This window comes from Poecilia reticulata, chromosome 13 (genome assembly GCF_904066995.2).
Source record: "Poecilia reticulata chromosome 13, P_reticulata-male-v2, whole genome shotgun sequence".
NCBI classification, from domain to species: Eukaryota; Metazoa; Chordata; class Actinopteri; order Cyprinodontiformes; family Poeciliidae; genus Poecilia; species Poecilia reticulata.
The window spans coordinates 26,422,503-26,438,934 of record NC_088842.1 but is presented as its reverse complement, the minus strand read 5'-3'; the positions used below and the strand labels follow the sequence as shown (position 1 = coordinate 26,438,934).

Genomic DNA, 16,432 nt, shown 5'->3' with positions numbered 1-16,432 from the left:
TACGCTTGTAGGCACAACACACAGCCAGGACTGAATCCTCAAAGCAACATAGGAGATGAGCTCTGCAGCGTACACCAAGGCTACATATACCATACCCAGATTACATTATCAGCAATCACAGTTTCTCCCTTCTCTGTAGACCTAAACTCCCTCATATTGGTTAATATTTGATAAAAATCAAAATCTATGATACTAATGGTAATTTTATCTAAAGTCGACCTCATAACTTTATATAAAAAAGAAGCATTTCAAAGCATACTGTTAAAGGAACCAACAAATGTTCCATTTAACTATGTTTAAAACTGCCTGAAGCCGCTTTGCTCCTCTAAGTGTTAGAGAGAGAGCATTCCACAGCCAAAGGCCAGCAGCACGGTGTGCTCAATTGCCCATACTGGTGAGTTTTGTGCTGGTGGGAAGGAGGCGACCGACTCAAGTAAAGGGAAGATGTACAGGTTTGTGGGGTGAGAAATGTGTCGACAGGGGGGCGAAACATTTTTGTAAATGCGCCGTCAGATGACAAGGAGATCTACTCAGAAAACCAACGGAGTGAGTTTGGAATAGGTTGTGAGTGTTAATGTTTCTGCGCACTCATCTGGATTTTAGGAGTAGAGTTCTGGATTCATTGCAGTCCCTGAAGGCTTCTGCTAGGAGCCTCAATTAGAAAGGAAGGTGAAGTTGTAAACAAAATAAATAAATAAATATTTCCTACAATCCTCTCTTTATGCTTTGGTTTTATTCAAGACTGTAAAACCAACCAGGTTTCTCTCGTTATGTCATGTTCACACATTTGATTTTCTGCCTTCTGTTTCTACAGTTTAATGGTACGGCATAGACTCTTTGGGAATCTGACACTACACCAAACATAGTGGGACCTCTGGGAATCACTGGTAGCCATAGATTTATTGGCAAAGTATAATAAAATTCCAGCGGGACTTTGTAGCAACTTTGAAATATGCTTGCAAAATTTAGTAGCATTGATTTCATAAAACTAAAATGCTGCAAGATTTATTTATTTTTGTTCTTTCTTTTAGGATGCTTTCCCAAAACAAATCAAGAAAAACAATCAATAGCACTATGATTGTATTTTTATTGTCTAGTTAATGCTAAATGATTAAAGAGTAAGCAATTCAACAAACAGTAAAGAAAACAAATTGCCCTAGTGTATGGTAAAGATTCAGATTCAGGGGCAAAATTCTTGATAATTCACACTGCCAGTCATCAGGAAAGGCATTCAGCTAAATATGGATACCAGTTTGCGCCACAGATCAGTTTGTGGTATCCTAATCTGATAAAAGTTAGTGTATTACTTAGGTTGGAGACAACAAATATTTTCTGGAAAAATAATGTTCCCCTCTTCAAGTGTAGTCTTTGCATGATTTGTATTTTGAACAGGCTCTTATTTGTTCACGTCATTTTGAAGACTGCCAGTTAAGGAAGATGAGGATATATTTTTTATCCACATGCCTTACATGTCCTTTTTCTTTTGGTTTTCTACACAGACTACACAGATGGCTCTGTGTAAGAAACCATCTGGCAAATATATCTAACCATTTGTTTGTTTTTTCCAAGATGAGCTCATCGAGTAGACAGAACACAGTCTCTGTATATTTGAAATTAAAAAACGGGTGTTTACTTAGGTTGATAAGATTCTTTAGATGAGATAAAGGTAAGTCCTTTACTCTGCAGTTGAGAATATATTTGATAAGCAAAAAGATGGATTTTCCGTATTAAACTCCAATAATGGAAAAATGAGCAGATGTTATGTGACAAAAATAAGTGTCCTGGTGGAATGTGTCAAGGGAGATGGGAGGTATAAACGGTGTCTTCATTTATCAAGCTGATATCTCAGTATTAATTGTAATCCAAATCCCCAATTCTTACTAAACCCTTCATTATCTCCCTTCTATTTCAGCTACATTAAGTATGTGCATGATCACACTCTTAAAGAGAACATAGGCTTCAATATCGGCAAGAAACAGAAACATCCCAGCTATGCTGCGGCGAATAAATTTGAGAATGTATGCTCAATTATAAACACTAAAGCCCTCACTTGATTTCAATAGGTAGCCGAAACAGGATGAACTCGGATGTCCTTTAGCATCAACTGATATAAAAGCACAGGCAGGCAAAGAAGGAATAGCACGTAAAAACTACAGGGACCGAAGTGTAAATGAAAACATATTCAAAGCAGAATCATGCTATCAACAATGCCTGCTTTGTCAGGAATAATACAGAAATCTGTATTCACAGCACACATCATTAACTGCCTAGTGGCTCATGTGCCAGAGAGGAGGATAAATCTGTCAGTCCCTTTAATATGGACCTCATGCCTCACGGTGCACCAGTTGAGTTGGCTTTCTTCTTTTGCATGTGTTCTGACACAGGAAGAACAAATGTTCTGCCTTCTTTGCTGAGAATCCACTATGAAAGTGATGCCATGTAGCAGAGCAGTGTGATCGCATTTTTGCACAAGACAAACAAAACAACATTTTCCATTTTGTAGATATATTCTAAAGCCTATTGCTGCTCCTTTGCTGTTCTGTGTCCATGTTTAACATATTGCATCCAATGTTCCATAAAGAACAAAGTTTGCAACCTTAATCATTAATTTTGAACCCCCGGAATGCTTTCCATTTAAAACTGTTGTGATTAAATTCCAGTCTTTGTACAGACAAACAGTTTGCTGAATTGTTCTCTTGTGTGCTCTGTTAGCTTTTCAGAAATGTAATGACTTGCTGGGTCTTCTAGACTGGAGAGGACACAGGCAGGCGAAAACACGGCACAAAAGCATAAGTCAAGTATTTTACGTTCAACCAATTAAAGTACAATAAATAAGTATAATCCTTTTGCTGGCTTTTCACTGACAAACTGCACCAACCTTGAGCAATAAAAAGGCAAATGTACATGACAACTTGCCATTTTAATGATCCAGTGGATAAATCAGAAAGAGCTCAAAATTAATACATCAACCATTTCAAACAGACGTCTCTGTAAACATTTCTGATTCGTGATTCCTTATCAGTGACCCCCCAAAAAAAGTGGAGTAACTGAGAACAGAACACTGTTATCCTAAAAACAGTATAAAGGAAATTTACTTCCATACATACATTTTCATTTAGCAAACACTTTCAAAAGCAATCCCTGCAACATTCACTATATTTGTTTGGCTTCCGTATAAATATTATAGTTTCCCCATATTTTACATTTACCTTTTTCAGTCAATTATAAAATTCACACATTTACTAAACGCAAATAATAAAGGAACTGTTTATATTTCTATAAACATACCGTTATTGTGACATACCCAGAAATGTTATCTACACCAGCGGTGTGATGTTGTCAGGCTGTCTTTGCTTGCGTTCAGTCTGTACAGTGATGGAAACGCCCTGCTGCAGTGCTGTCTATCTGCTGCATAAAGCAATATGAATTAGGTTTGCATGATCTAAGATGTAGCTCATCTCCATAGAAATGAGCATAGTGGGCCTCACGCCTACGGGGAGGACAACACATGGTATGTAGCCTGAGGTTTAGCCAAATTCTACTTACACAGCCAAATTATACCAGTTTAAATAATCTTGCATATTTTTGTTGACAGGTTTAGTGTTTCTCCTCCCCTACCCACAATCGGCATTAATTTAACACACTGTTGGATCTTCGAATTCTTTCAAACAAAAACAAAAAGAATTCAAAGTTCAAAGGCAACAAACAAAAGCCACTTTCATTACTTTTTTTGGTCTTTTTTTGACCACTTCTAATTACATCCATTTAAAAAGCATTATACTTAGCATGTGAAACAGATAATTATCAGACATTAATTATAGATTAAAAATACTTGCAAACCTTTTTAAAACTTTGTTTTGTGAAATATCAAAAGTTGTAATTTCGTTGCTTTTTGCATCTGGTCAGCTGGAATCTAAATCAAAATGATACAAATGTGATGAATTACACTAGTTAGTGAATTTGATATTAGATTAAGTTTAATTTAGATTTATTAGATTAAGTGTATTCACAAAGACCATGGTTGCCCATGAATAGCTGAAGTCCACGAATACTAGAGATCACCTCAAAAAATCACTATAAATGCCTATTTTCATAGTTTACACACAGAAATTGCAGCAGTTTTCCACATTTCCACTCTTTGCTGTACAGCCAATCGGGGCCAAGGAAAATAAATACTGCTCCTGGGATGGCTTTGCAAATGTCAGCACATAGCACCTAGGTATTTCTACTTCCTAAAAGGTGCATTTTTTCACAAATAATTTGGATCTACGTTCCACAGAAAAATCTGCAAACAGGTGCAATCATGAATACTGAAGCACATATGCTGGAGCCACTGTAGTTAGAATGGTAAAAGTGAAATTCAGGAAAATAAAAGCTGAAATAATGGAATTTGGGAAAAAGATAAATTAGGAGAAAAAGAAAACTAATAATAAACCTGATTTCATAGGAACCTATTTAAACTGTTCTGTTAAAGAACTTAAAAGTACAACAAGAGTGCATCATTGCCAAAAACTATGTTGTTGACATAGAAATGAATGAAGAGTTCATTTTCTTTTGGAATGAATCGAAAGATTTCCAGACCTTTGAGCTTTATGTTTATAAAAAAAATAAATTAAAAAAAAGCAGAAAAAGTAACCATGTTTAGCTAAGACATTGTTTGTCCATTGCAAGTCATATCGTAATTATGATTCATTACCATTGCATATCACATTTTCCTGCGTTTTTAATATGCCAGAATACATTACAGATAAACAATATGGTGCCAGTTTAAGAATACTTGCCACTGCTTTTGCCTTACTGATTTTTTTCTTTAAAAATCTGTGTTTTAATGTCTCAAAAAGAGCTTTGATAAATCAAGCATACTTTCGCACAAATTTCTGTTGAAAAGACTCCCATATGCTCCGACTATCCTTTGATAGAAAACAGAAGACGGGCTTTTGGAAATATTTCAACCAAATATTAAAAATGCAGATAAAAGGGAAGATTCTAAAATCATTATGAATAAATGGTTTAAATGCAAAACATCAAGCAGAAAGATAAAAAATTTAATTCTCAGTGTTATCTTTAAGTCAGTCTATATTATTGTCATCTCTTTCAGCAAGACTTTTCACATATTTCATCACTCTGAGCTTCAGCACATTTCTATCAAGAAACAAAAAAAAAAGTCTTAACCCATAAAGTTCCCACAACCAGGAGTTAGTTGTTCTCTTAGCAACATTCCCCCACTGAGCTGGGAGATGCTTCCTGGGATGAGCCATGACACTAATTTAGGCAGCAGCCAAATAATATACTATTGGCATCTCTCTGGGGTAGGAACGCATGAGTGAGCAGAACGAATGAGAATAGCAAGAGAGGAGCGAGACCAAAGGGAAAAACAAAGATAACAGACTTACAGCTTTCGCAAAGTCGTCTGACCTCACTCTTCGGCATTTCCTAAAGGCACTGATGGTTATCCTTAAATCAAAAGATTCTGTACCCAAAAGCTATATTTTTGCTGATGTAATCAGGTTGACAGACAATTTATCTCCACTTCAATATAAGTAATATATCTGAGCTTTGAAACTCAAGGTAAACTTGATTAAACTACTGACAACAACCTAATAAATTGCATAGCATATGAGAAGTGAGATCAAAATGCGTTTGGCCATTTTTCATTTAATCTGAATTAAATAACATTTAGATAAAACTACTACTGAAATGCACTTGATCTTGGATGTTCAGAGAGACACAGAATATTTGCAGACAGGGCAAAACATAAAAAAGTGCAATCCCTTACCTTGTCCTTGACTGAGGACAAGGAAATGCATTATCGTCCTGTCGCTGAGTCAATTGACAGCTGAATGAAATTACTTTTAAAACAAACAAATTTGCACAGCGTCAGAATTTCAATTTTCTCTCAAATCCTAAGAAGATTATCATGAAGTAGATCAGAGGAAAGGAAAATGTGATTGGGGGAAACCGAATGGCTTCAAACTGAATAAACTCAACTGAGGAAGCACAGTGTTTGCATACCGTACACCTCCCCCCCTTCCAATGTAAGTGTTCTGAATGGGAACGAATAAAAAGGCTCAACGAGTAAAAAATGTATTGATGTACACATTGCTATTCCTAACTAATGTAGAATCTAACTCATTATTTAGGGCATATAGCATGAACAAACTACACAAGGTGGTACAACGACAACATCGGAACGACACTCAATTGTTCCATGTAGGTACATCATAATCTTTTATTAACCTGCTCTACACGAGGGGACGAATGCAAAGAGCTACGGCATATCAACAAGACATGAGGCTCGGGTTTTCAATTAATGAAGCATCTATTTAACTGCTTGATATAATGTGTCTTAAACTTGCAACAACATGCCAAGCTCAGCGGCGTGGTTCATGTCACAGCAAACTGTGTCCCCTTAGCCTTACCGGAAATGCCAAAACACGGCCAAACGGAGAAACGTAAGACAGTGGAGATCACAAATATGGCCTGTGGCATAATCCAAAACAGTGCCCATTAGAAAGGGTAATTCAGAAGAAAAAGTTTTATTTATAAAACTGTAAAAGAACATATTGATCCGATATTGATCAGAGTGTGTAACTGACTCAGGAGGAGCAGAGTGCAAATCATAGCTTATAGCCAGTCGAACACATACAGAAACAAGCCTTTCATGGTATCGCCATGCTATTTGTCTAATATGCATAGACTCGATCGATCTCAGCTGGAACATATCCAATATGGTTGTTAACATGTAACCAAGTGGAATATAATCAGAGAAAGATATTTCAACTCCACAAACAATTACAGCCATTTTTGAAGTTATTTACTATGACCTTAAATCATAAGCACAACTGCAAATATTGCATCAAAACATCAAAAAACATACATAAAAGCTGCAGACGGAACAGCACAGAAAGACTTAATTTTTGCCTCCATCGATAAATATGGAACAAAAATTAGACCAACACTTATTATTCAAAATGTATTTTTCAAGAAGCTGTACTATAAATAAAATGCCACAATAAATAAAAAAAACAACTCTTTCTATGATTAATATTTGCGACTTCTGTGTCTTTTAATGAGACAATTTATTTGTTAAATAAAACATCAAATGATCATGTTTGTGGCATGCACACATCCTTTCAAAAACATTTATATAGACTAAATGCTTTACTTGATACGAATGTAAAGAATTCCACTCACAAATTTCAACATGATTTTTTTGCTGCCTTGTGGTTGTTTGTACTTGAGAGAATCCTCAAGATACGAACTCATGGGAAATCTGAAGGACTTTAATTTTGACATGGACATTTGATTATTCATAGCTTTTTTTGTGTGACTTTTTTATGTTTTACATTGAAACTAAAACACTGGCAGTGAAGCAAAAATAGCCTACAGATGCAGTGTGATAATTCAAAGATGGCAGTAAAATCTTGAATAGTTATGTTTTTGGTTGATATTAAAAAGCTAAATGATTTGACATAATATTAAAGTAAACTCTATAAGATGTAAGACGACCACAGAAAATGGTGAGTAAAGGCTACATACTCTTGAAAACCCAATCTTACCAATATAAGAATGAAATTGACTTTGAACATAATGATTCAGGATCCCTGATGAGAATCACAACATAAATCTCGGACTCTTCAGACAAATTTGAAATTTGATCTCAACTTGTATTCAAAAAATATATATATTCTCAAACAACTCAACAAAATTGTCTTTGCATCCCAGCTTTTTTGAAGATAAATGTGTGATGCAGAAATTCTGATGTAATTTAGATAAAAAGGTAGATAAAATAACAACTATAATCTGGTGTTACTATCATTGCACTAAATATTTCATTGCTTGGACAGACGTCAATCTTTTCTTACCAGACATAATCTAATTGCACTGGTATCTACAAATGAAAGACAACTGAGCTTCAATACTCTCTTAATTAAATCTGTCATTTAAAAGTTTCAAATTGGTTTGATAGAAAACTTTTTTTTTTTTAAAGTTTGAATAGATAGCTCCAGTGCTAAAATCTAGTGTTGTATTGAAGAGTGAGCACAAAGGACTTTTAAAAAAAAGCATGAACACAAAGTCAATCACAGAGTAAATTCATCAAGCAGAAAATTAAGAAAAATGAATGTGCAATCATGTCACGGCCATCAGGTTGGTGTAAAAAGAAAATCAGAATTATCATACAACAGAGTGTGATTGTCTTTGAAAACAGCAAAGTGAGAAGGGGCAAGGTGTCAGTGACTCCAGCTCCTGCAGTACAGCTCTCATGTCTGAACATGCCAAGGGCTACAATTTGTTCTGCTCCACAAAGTGGGTCTCTGTTGAGCTAGAACAGGTTGTAATTAATCTCTAGTGTGCTAACAAGGAGAGGCCAACTATTGCAAACAGACTGTGGAGCTGCTGCAGATGGTCAAAGCACGAGCTGGAAGCTGGTTTTATTTAATTTTAAATAAAGAATAAAATGACTTCAGTATAAAAGTTTCAGATTTTAATCCATCATAATCCAATTTGGTGTCAAAAAGCTGTATTATGAGAAATTGTATTAATAATTGTACTCTGAGAAGACTGGCTTGAGTTACAGGTGACAAAATCGATGATTTAAAAAGTGACAGTTCCAAAACCGCTCAAATTTTCCAGCACACTCTTCTTCCAGTTTTAAGTAATTATAATACAATTCCAGAGAAATTCCCAGACTGATTGGGGGTTTTTCTATGTGCTCCACAGAGTAAAACTGTTTGCTTTCCACTGCCAGTCAGCTGGCTGAAAGAAGACGTCCGGCTGATCATTTCCATGCTACGCCACATATAGCTCGAATTATGTCCAAGTAGAAGAAGCCCCACCCAAGTACTGTACACACTGTACTGCACATGGACAAACTATCCAGCAGGCTGATATTAGCCAGTTAAAAATCCCAAATCCATGTAATATGAACCTTTTCTAAAAAACTGAGTTTTGGGGTTTGCATTAGCTGTAAGTAACAAGAATCAGTTTTAACATAAATAAATGCTGGAAATACCTTACTTTGGTTGTCTATGAGTTTCACTTTTTAAATTGAATTACTAAGATAAATTACCTTTTCAACAATAGGCAAATTTACTGAGACGCACATCTATGATTACCTGGCTTTATAAACTTTGCTTGCTCCCAAGAATATCAGAATTTGGCTTCTTCTTCTTCTTTTTTAGATTTTTAGTTTTTAGATCTTAAAACAAAAACAGATATTGTAGTGTAGAAACGAAGGGAGAAAGGAAGCCGTCAATCTTGAGTTAACAGTATCTGGAGCAGATAGCCTGACTAACCAGTCAATATGAGCTTGTTAGATTTATGCTTAGCTGAAAAGGAAACAAAAAAAAAAGATTTCTTGTAATTATTGCACAAGATTCTGTGCAATAAGCTACTGGAAACTACAACCATATTTAGCTCTCAAAATAAAATAAAAAAAATGAATAGATGACAGTAGTATAGCTAAATTGATTACAATGTTGTAATATTAAGGTGGAGTTGCTTGCATTTTACATTTTTACCTTAGGTTATTGTACCCCAAGAATTTCATACCAGCCTCTGCTTATCACAAGTGTTACAGCGGTTATGGACTTGCCTGCCCAATACTATGACAATCATATCTTGATCCCTCAATATGCTTTTGTCACAACCAGAAGCAGCAGATGCATGTCCTTATTATAACCACAACATTGACATCTTAAGTGACCACTGGATTTAAACTCCTCACTGAAACAAGTGCACGTAAATTCCTGGACTTTTCTAAAGTTAAAAACTTCATTAATTACTTTGCTATATTCAGTTTTCCTCCAACAGGCTACCGTTTAAATGAGTGGCTGTAATATTCACGTTGAAGATTCTCTCGCAAATGTCAAGCCATTTGTACGGCAAACAAGTCCTTATTTTCACAGGCCATGTGTCAAAATGATATGCAATAATATGTGAACGCTGCTTTCAGAAATAATTCCAGGTGTGGATTTGAGCGATAATGTCCAGTCATACAGCAGATAATGTGCAGGGCACTTACCAGATTGAGCACCGTCTCCACAATATCCCGGTTGGAAACCTCGCCGACCTGGATGAGTCCAATAAGAACACCAAATTTCATCTTGATATTCCGGATAGGAACCGCAGGGTTGACCATGCCTGCCGGGAGGACCACTGAACCTGAGCCGGACATCATCATTGGCTTCCCGGTGGCAGCAGCGGGGACCGCAGCTCCGCGATGCCCGTGACCTGGAGCGGGCTGACGGTCCGAGAGCGACAGCGAGCCCGGCATTGCCACCGGCTTCTCGCTTGTCATTTCCACGCCAACCCTGAGGTTTTAATGAAACACTGATAAAGGTTCTCCCTCGTCTTCTTCGTGTTGTGTTTAATTACTGGTTAAGAGCGTTAAGAAGAAGAAGAAGAAGAAAAAAAAAAAGAAAGACACTTGAGAAGCAAGGAGAAAACAGAGGCAAAACCGCAAAAGAAGCCTCTTCCTGTTAGGAGAAATCCACTCTGGAGAGTTCGGCTGAAGGAGTGTGTTGTTGGTACCAGCAGGTTAAGCAAGCTGACTGACCTGCGCTGTGAACACAAAGCTGAGTGCGTGTGTGTGTGTGTGTGTGTGTGTGTGTGTGTGTGTGTGTGTGTGCGCGCGCGCGGATCTTTTGGATGCGCTTCTCCTCTCTGCAGCGCTGTCACCGCCATGTTGTCGCCCCCTGGCTGCGGTTCCTCTTTTGGTTGCTACATGGATCACGTCCTGGTGGCTTCAAGCTTATTGACGTTTCTAGTAATAGACCGAAGGGGGAAAAAAAAAAGATTATATTACTATAAATGTAATTTTCTAAATATTTAGACTTTTTTCTTGGGAATTTAAATCAGACAGTTCAAGTTTTATCTTGAACTGCCTAATGGGAAAACAAAATAGCCAAAGCATACCTGACGCAGGTGCACACAATGACACCACTTTCATTCCACATTTTCCACATCTACCTAATGAAGTTAATTGTAAATGGCATTGGATGCTGTGGATGGATGCTGTGGGTGTTTTTAATGGTTACTTTAAAAAAATCAAAGCTAGGCAATATAGTTGTAAAGGTTTATAAAATTATGACTTAAATTTTTTGAACTGCAAGCCAGTTAAGCCATATTTGAGGAAAATTAGAATAAAGAAAGAAATCTTGTTGGTTGTAAAAACAAAGGTTGTTTTTGCAATAAATAGTGACTTTCAAATATATTCGTACCCAATAAGCTTTTTCATATTTTGTCAACCAACTCTGATTTTTCCACCATGACTGTAGATCTGCAGTTGTGCCATACTTTTCATATTTTAGGTTGATGGATTGAAAAGTGCTTGAACAGATTGTCAAAGTTTGGGATGCTATTTTGTAATAAAACCCTATTTAGCTTCTTCTCTTTATTCTTGAGAATAAAGAGAAGACAAAGTTCACCAATAAACTTCATTAAATTTCCTAACGGGCTTATAAGAACAGTTGGGTGTATACTCAGAATAAACTACATACAGGTGGACTCTGTTTACAATGGAGGTGATTTTTAGCAGTTTGAGGTAAAGCAGTTTGTCTTTTTGATCAGACCGCAGAGGGCAGCCTTCACTTTCCTCATGCATCATCTTGGGCAGTTCACTTCTGTTCCTTCCTTCGACCTTTTTTGATGCATATGACAACTGCACATCTGGAATACCCCTCTAGAGTTGCAGTACTGGACATGACCCAGTTGTCTAGCCATTTGGTCCTTATCAAATTGTTATTGTTGCTTTTCTTACTGAAACCCAATCATTGAGAAAAAAAAAGTCAGCTTGCTGCCTAATATATTCTGCCCACACATAGTCATACATAGGAGATACATTCTCCATCTCTTGGTCTTTTTCTTTCAATTTCAGGTTTTTGTTAAACTGATTTTTGATTTTAAGTTTAGCTTCAAACAATGATGTCAATGTTTGAAGCTAGACTTAACTTTCTATTAAAGTAATTCAGTGCATCAAGTCCTGATTGACAAACTCAGTAAGTGTCACTTTGTCTTTATTCTATCAGTAGCTCATTCAACCCACCTGCTAAGTTGTGGATTGCAAATATTTAGAATAGGGGACAGAAAAATAAAGGTTTGTTACATGTAATCTGTTTTTATTATTTTAAAAAATCTGCTAAAGCTGAAAGTCATGTTTACTTCTCTGTTGAATATTGAGGGTTTTTCCCCCCTCACTAGTTTTACTTCAACACTGTAAGAAATAAAAAAGTATAAGTCACAACAGCTAAATTATTCAGTAAATTTTGGATCACTTTAAAACTTTAACGTCAAACTAAATGTCTCTGATGCCTCCAGGTGGATGTGTTCCCCTCAAATGTCCAGTAGAGGTCCCTCTAACTCCAGAGCTGAGATCATTTCTGCAGTTTTACAAAAATTATTGTGCTTGTATTTGTTTTTTTGTTTTTTTAATCTCTCATAATATATAGTTATCTTACTGATTGTAGAGATGCTGTCAGTAGAATTTCTATTGTCTTCAACATGCCATTAAATGCATTCACAGGTCTACAGAATGAACAAACCTCACCTTTGATTCTCTGATCAAGTGTTGGGAATCAAAGGTGAGGACTGAACACCACCAGCACAGTTTGGTGTCAACATATTTTTGGAGAATTTCTACTTTTCCCTTCAGGGTGAGCTGCTGTCAAGTACCAACTATGATTTATGTCTTGATACAATGGTAAGATTCAGAATCAATCTGCACAAAAATCTTATAATAAAGATAGTTTTATTAAAAAACAAACAAACAAATAAACAAACAAAAAAACAACAAAGCACAAGACTGTGTCTTGTACCTGACTGTATGAGCCAGTACCATAAAGCAGGTATGATCAAGTCAAACCTTCAGTCATTATTTTCCACAACTATTGGAGGTCAAAGTTACATAAAATTACACATATTTAAAAATGTCATTACATGACCAAAGTAAAACCAGCTTACAATCCTGTACCGTGTATATTAAAAGATGTCTGACCATGTAAGAATCAATATACGAAATTAACATATGTACTATTTACCTGTTCTCATATGTACAGAATGTACAATTTGTTCTTAATTACAAAATATTCACTCACAAATATACAAACACTTGGGTTTACATAATTATATTACTTAAATCTGTACTGATTAACTAATGCTTCTCAGAAGCATTTAAGAGCTTGAATGTCCTGGACATTGTAAATAATACCAATACATATTTATATTTAAAAATAATAATAATTCACAACAGTAGCTAAATAAAATTATAAAGTGAAGGACATTGGCAATTTAATTAATTTCCCAAATGAATTATGCTCAGCACCTAAAAATATCCTCCTTTGCACATGTGCAAGTTGAAAGGCTTGAAACTGTTTTCAGAGCTCTTTCACGAAAACAAACTGTGTTTTTGTTCAGGGGCACTGTCTGTGCAATTCATGTGAGCCGTTTAGCAACGACTCAACAGCGCAGTCCCGATCTCAAAGCTTAACAGACAGAACAGTTTCATATTTTGGTTTCTGGTCCATCTGCGATCAGCGGCTGAAAGGAGTTGCGGATCCGGGCAGCTTCTGCAGCGCAAAGATGACCAAATGCTTTGTTGTACCAATCTGGAGTCCTTCCCCTGAAATCAAAACCATACTCTTAATACTGCACGCTATATAACAACACACAGCAAATGCATTCATTTTGTGATTTAGATTTAGATGTATAAGTCTGAAAATTCTAGAACAAATAATTTTTAGATTTACTTTAAGTCAACTCTGCAGATGTGAGTTAGTCTTGACTTTCCGGAGCCACACGGTTCCAGTAGGTAGTTTGACTCCAGGATCATAGCTCGAACTCCTTCTGTAGCAGAGGAGTCCTCATGCTCTATGGATATAGAAACCAATGAGCAAGCACCCTTGGGCAAGTCTGTCCTCCAAGACCTTTGCAAAAAAAAAAAAAAAAAACAGAAGAAAAAACAGAGAAGAAAACACAAAATCAAATTTTATAGCTTCTCAGAATTAAAAGATGACATGTCGTTTATTTATTTTTAGCTGTTACTCACCTGAGAGCTACAAAGTCCCTACTGGGATGAGGAGGCATGCGGCTGAGGACGTACTGAAACACCTCTGTTTGTTTATCCAGCGTCTCACACACTTTCCACTGGAGCAGGTCCATGTCCCACAGGTGGCGCTCCCGCAGTACGCGGTTTAACACAACGGATGGCGGCGCTTCCACTTCTACAGACACTCGCCAGCGTCTTAGAGGATTTCCATCCCCCACCTGCCAACAAAGCACAAACATGTTAAATTTTATTCATTTTAAATATTTTGTTAAGGCAATCATTAATTTTTGGTTTGCTGATATATAACTGAGTACAAACAAATGTTGGGTGCCAGATGAATTTGCCCTTTGACGATTCAAACTCCCATTTTGTTGTCAAATTTTGCCCTTTCATCCCTCCCAACTTCCATTTGGTACCCATAAATAAAGTTATTTTCTAAAATCAGTACATTACACCAGTTTGTGACACAAATGTACATAGAAATAACTCTAAGCAACATCTAGCTGCATATATTCAACAGAGAACTAAAATCATTTCATTTAAAAATGTTTTATGCCGTAGACTACAGAAAGTTACTTTAAATCACTAATTGCCAAATTGGGCTTGAAATGCTCCCCTGTGGCAGACGACTTTGTTTTATGACCAAAAATGTGGAATGTGAAAACCTACAAAAGCAGTAAATGCAGAAGGGGCAAAATGACCAGCAAATTAAGATCAAAAACAGAAAAAAGACCACCAACCTTTTTGTAGTACAGCTCTGTGTTATCTGAACTGTTGCATGACACCCAATATTTGGACTTCTCTCTGGCCTCTTTAAGGAACGTTTGTAGTCTCCCTTCCAAATGTGTTTGATATGTTCCATCATCCTCTTCCAGTTGTCTGCACAGCTCATCGATTGTCGGTGCATGCAAGTCGGCCTCCACGTAAGAATTGCGCGACTGAGTAACCATCTCATGAGGGATCTAATGGGTAAACCAAATTACAGGTCAGACTAGATCCAAATGAATTCAGGAGAGGGTGTTGCATCCAGGCATGACATTTTTTTTGCAATTTTCAATTACTGCCTCTACCTCAAAGAGACGATTGCACTCCATGATCATATGAGCAAGGCCCTGTGTTGCAGCTAAGTTTTCATTCAGGTCCTTCTGGTCCGGCCTGCCTGTGGCATACTTTTTCTGCATGGCCCTAGAGAGAATGAGGAAAAAATGTTCAAGTCTAACAGAGTTCAGTACAACATCCTAAATAAATGAAGAATAAGCCCCTTATTCCCCCTGTGGGAAACCCCTTTGGTCTTTTTAAAGAAATTTTAACGAGATAGATTTACTTTGTTTGTACACAGCTTGAGCTTCTAAAACAGCAAGCATAAAAAAGGGTCATAACCTTAGTAAACTGGCACCGAGAGAGTAATCTAATGTACCCCTAAGGGCTGAGTAAGCTCCGTAGCACACTTCAAGCCATGCTTTATGGAGTCATAGTGAAGATAATTACACAGAAGTTAATGAAACGTGGGCAAACTATGCTCATTACACTTTTTTTTTTTTGCAGAGGAGCTGAAAGGACAGACATTAAATTAGATGCAATGCAATAATCCAAGAGAAATTACTTTGGTGATAGATTGTCCTTCCTCATTATATTGAGGTGAAACAGAGAAGGGGCCAGGCACACTGCAATGTTCATGGGTGTCATCTGATTTTCCTCCACGGAAGAAGTGACATCGCTCAGAAAACAGAGGAGCGTCTGCAGCACCTCTCGGTTTTCATCCGGCATCAACATTATGGCTGCTTGGACAGCTTGTAACCTTTGGTCCTTTGGCACATCTGCACACATAAAATATTTTACATTTCTTGTTGGAAAGCAAAGAAGGAGATAAAACACATCACCACCAAGAGAGCTTACACTGGTAAATATGGAGGAATGTCTCCCCTAGCTTGCTGGTGAGCAGAGGTTCAGGTAGATCCCTGAAAAACTGCTTCACCATGTCAGCCACATCATAGGCAGACTGATCTTCATAGTTCACATTATCTGGAGAGCTTTCATTCATCTGCCTTAGAGCATGAATTCGGGACTTCACCCCAGACTTTCGAAACAGACCCACCTGGAAGACAAAAAGAAATCTTTTAGCACAGAGGCACTTTCAGAGCATGGAATTCATTTGCAGCATTGTATCAAATTACATCTCAATACATTAGAATATTGTAAAAGTGTTTACTAATTTAGTAATTCAACTCAAAAATGAAAACTGTCTACTAAGATTTGAAAACAAACAAAAAAAAAAATACATGAAACAAAATTATCCCCACAGAGACATTATGTGGTGGCTGTGTTATGGTTACGCAATCACATAAGCCAGAAAAAGCAACAGAAAAGTTCACAGAGTGCTGTACTCAG

General features: G+C 36.8%; 2 protein-coding genes across 9 annotated transcripts in view; both read right to left on the bottom strand.

Moving 5' to 3' along the window:
* Positions 1-10,715, bottom strand: part of nbeab (neurobeachin b) — a 220,153-nt gene extending 209,438 nt beyond the window's left edge. For 2 of the 4 annotated variants that reach the window (XM_008426301.3, XM_081614410.1), the window contains exon 1: positions 10,025-10,707. In XM_008426301.3, the coding sequence (XP_008424523.2) occupies positions 10,025-10,300 (276 nt within the window). In that variant the 5' untranslated portion in view covers positions 10,301-10,707. Of the gene's footprint in view, positions 1-10,024 lie in introns of all 4 variants that reach the window. The other 2 variants (XM_081614411.1, XM_008426293.3) reach the window with 2 other exon arrangements.
* Positions 10,716-12,731: 2,016 nt separating this feature from the next.
* The window catches only part of stard13b (StAR related lipid transfer domain containing 13b), a 67,028-nt gene continuing 63,327 nt past the window's right edge, over positions 12,732-16,432 (bottom strand). For all 5 annotated transcript variants that reach the window (XM_008426279.3, XM_008426281.2, XM_008426280.3 and 2 more), the window contains 7 exons: positions 15,941-16,139; positions 15,648-15,861; positions 15,115-15,229; positions 14,785-15,006; positions 14,045-14,262; positions 13,746-13,922; positions 12,732-13,618 (listed from right to left, as the gene is read on the bottom strand). In XM_008426279.3, the coding sequence (XP_008424501.1) occupies positions 13,501-13,618; positions 13,746-13,922; positions 14,045-14,262; positions 14,785-15,006; positions 15,115-15,229; positions 15,648-15,861; positions 15,941-16,139 (1,263 nt within the window). In that variant the 3' untranslated portion in view covers positions 12,732-13,500. The remainder of the gene's footprint in view (positions 13,619-13,745; positions 13,923-14,044; positions 14,263-14,784; positions 15,007-15,114; positions 15,230-15,647; positions 15,862-15,940; positions 16,140-16,432) is intronic.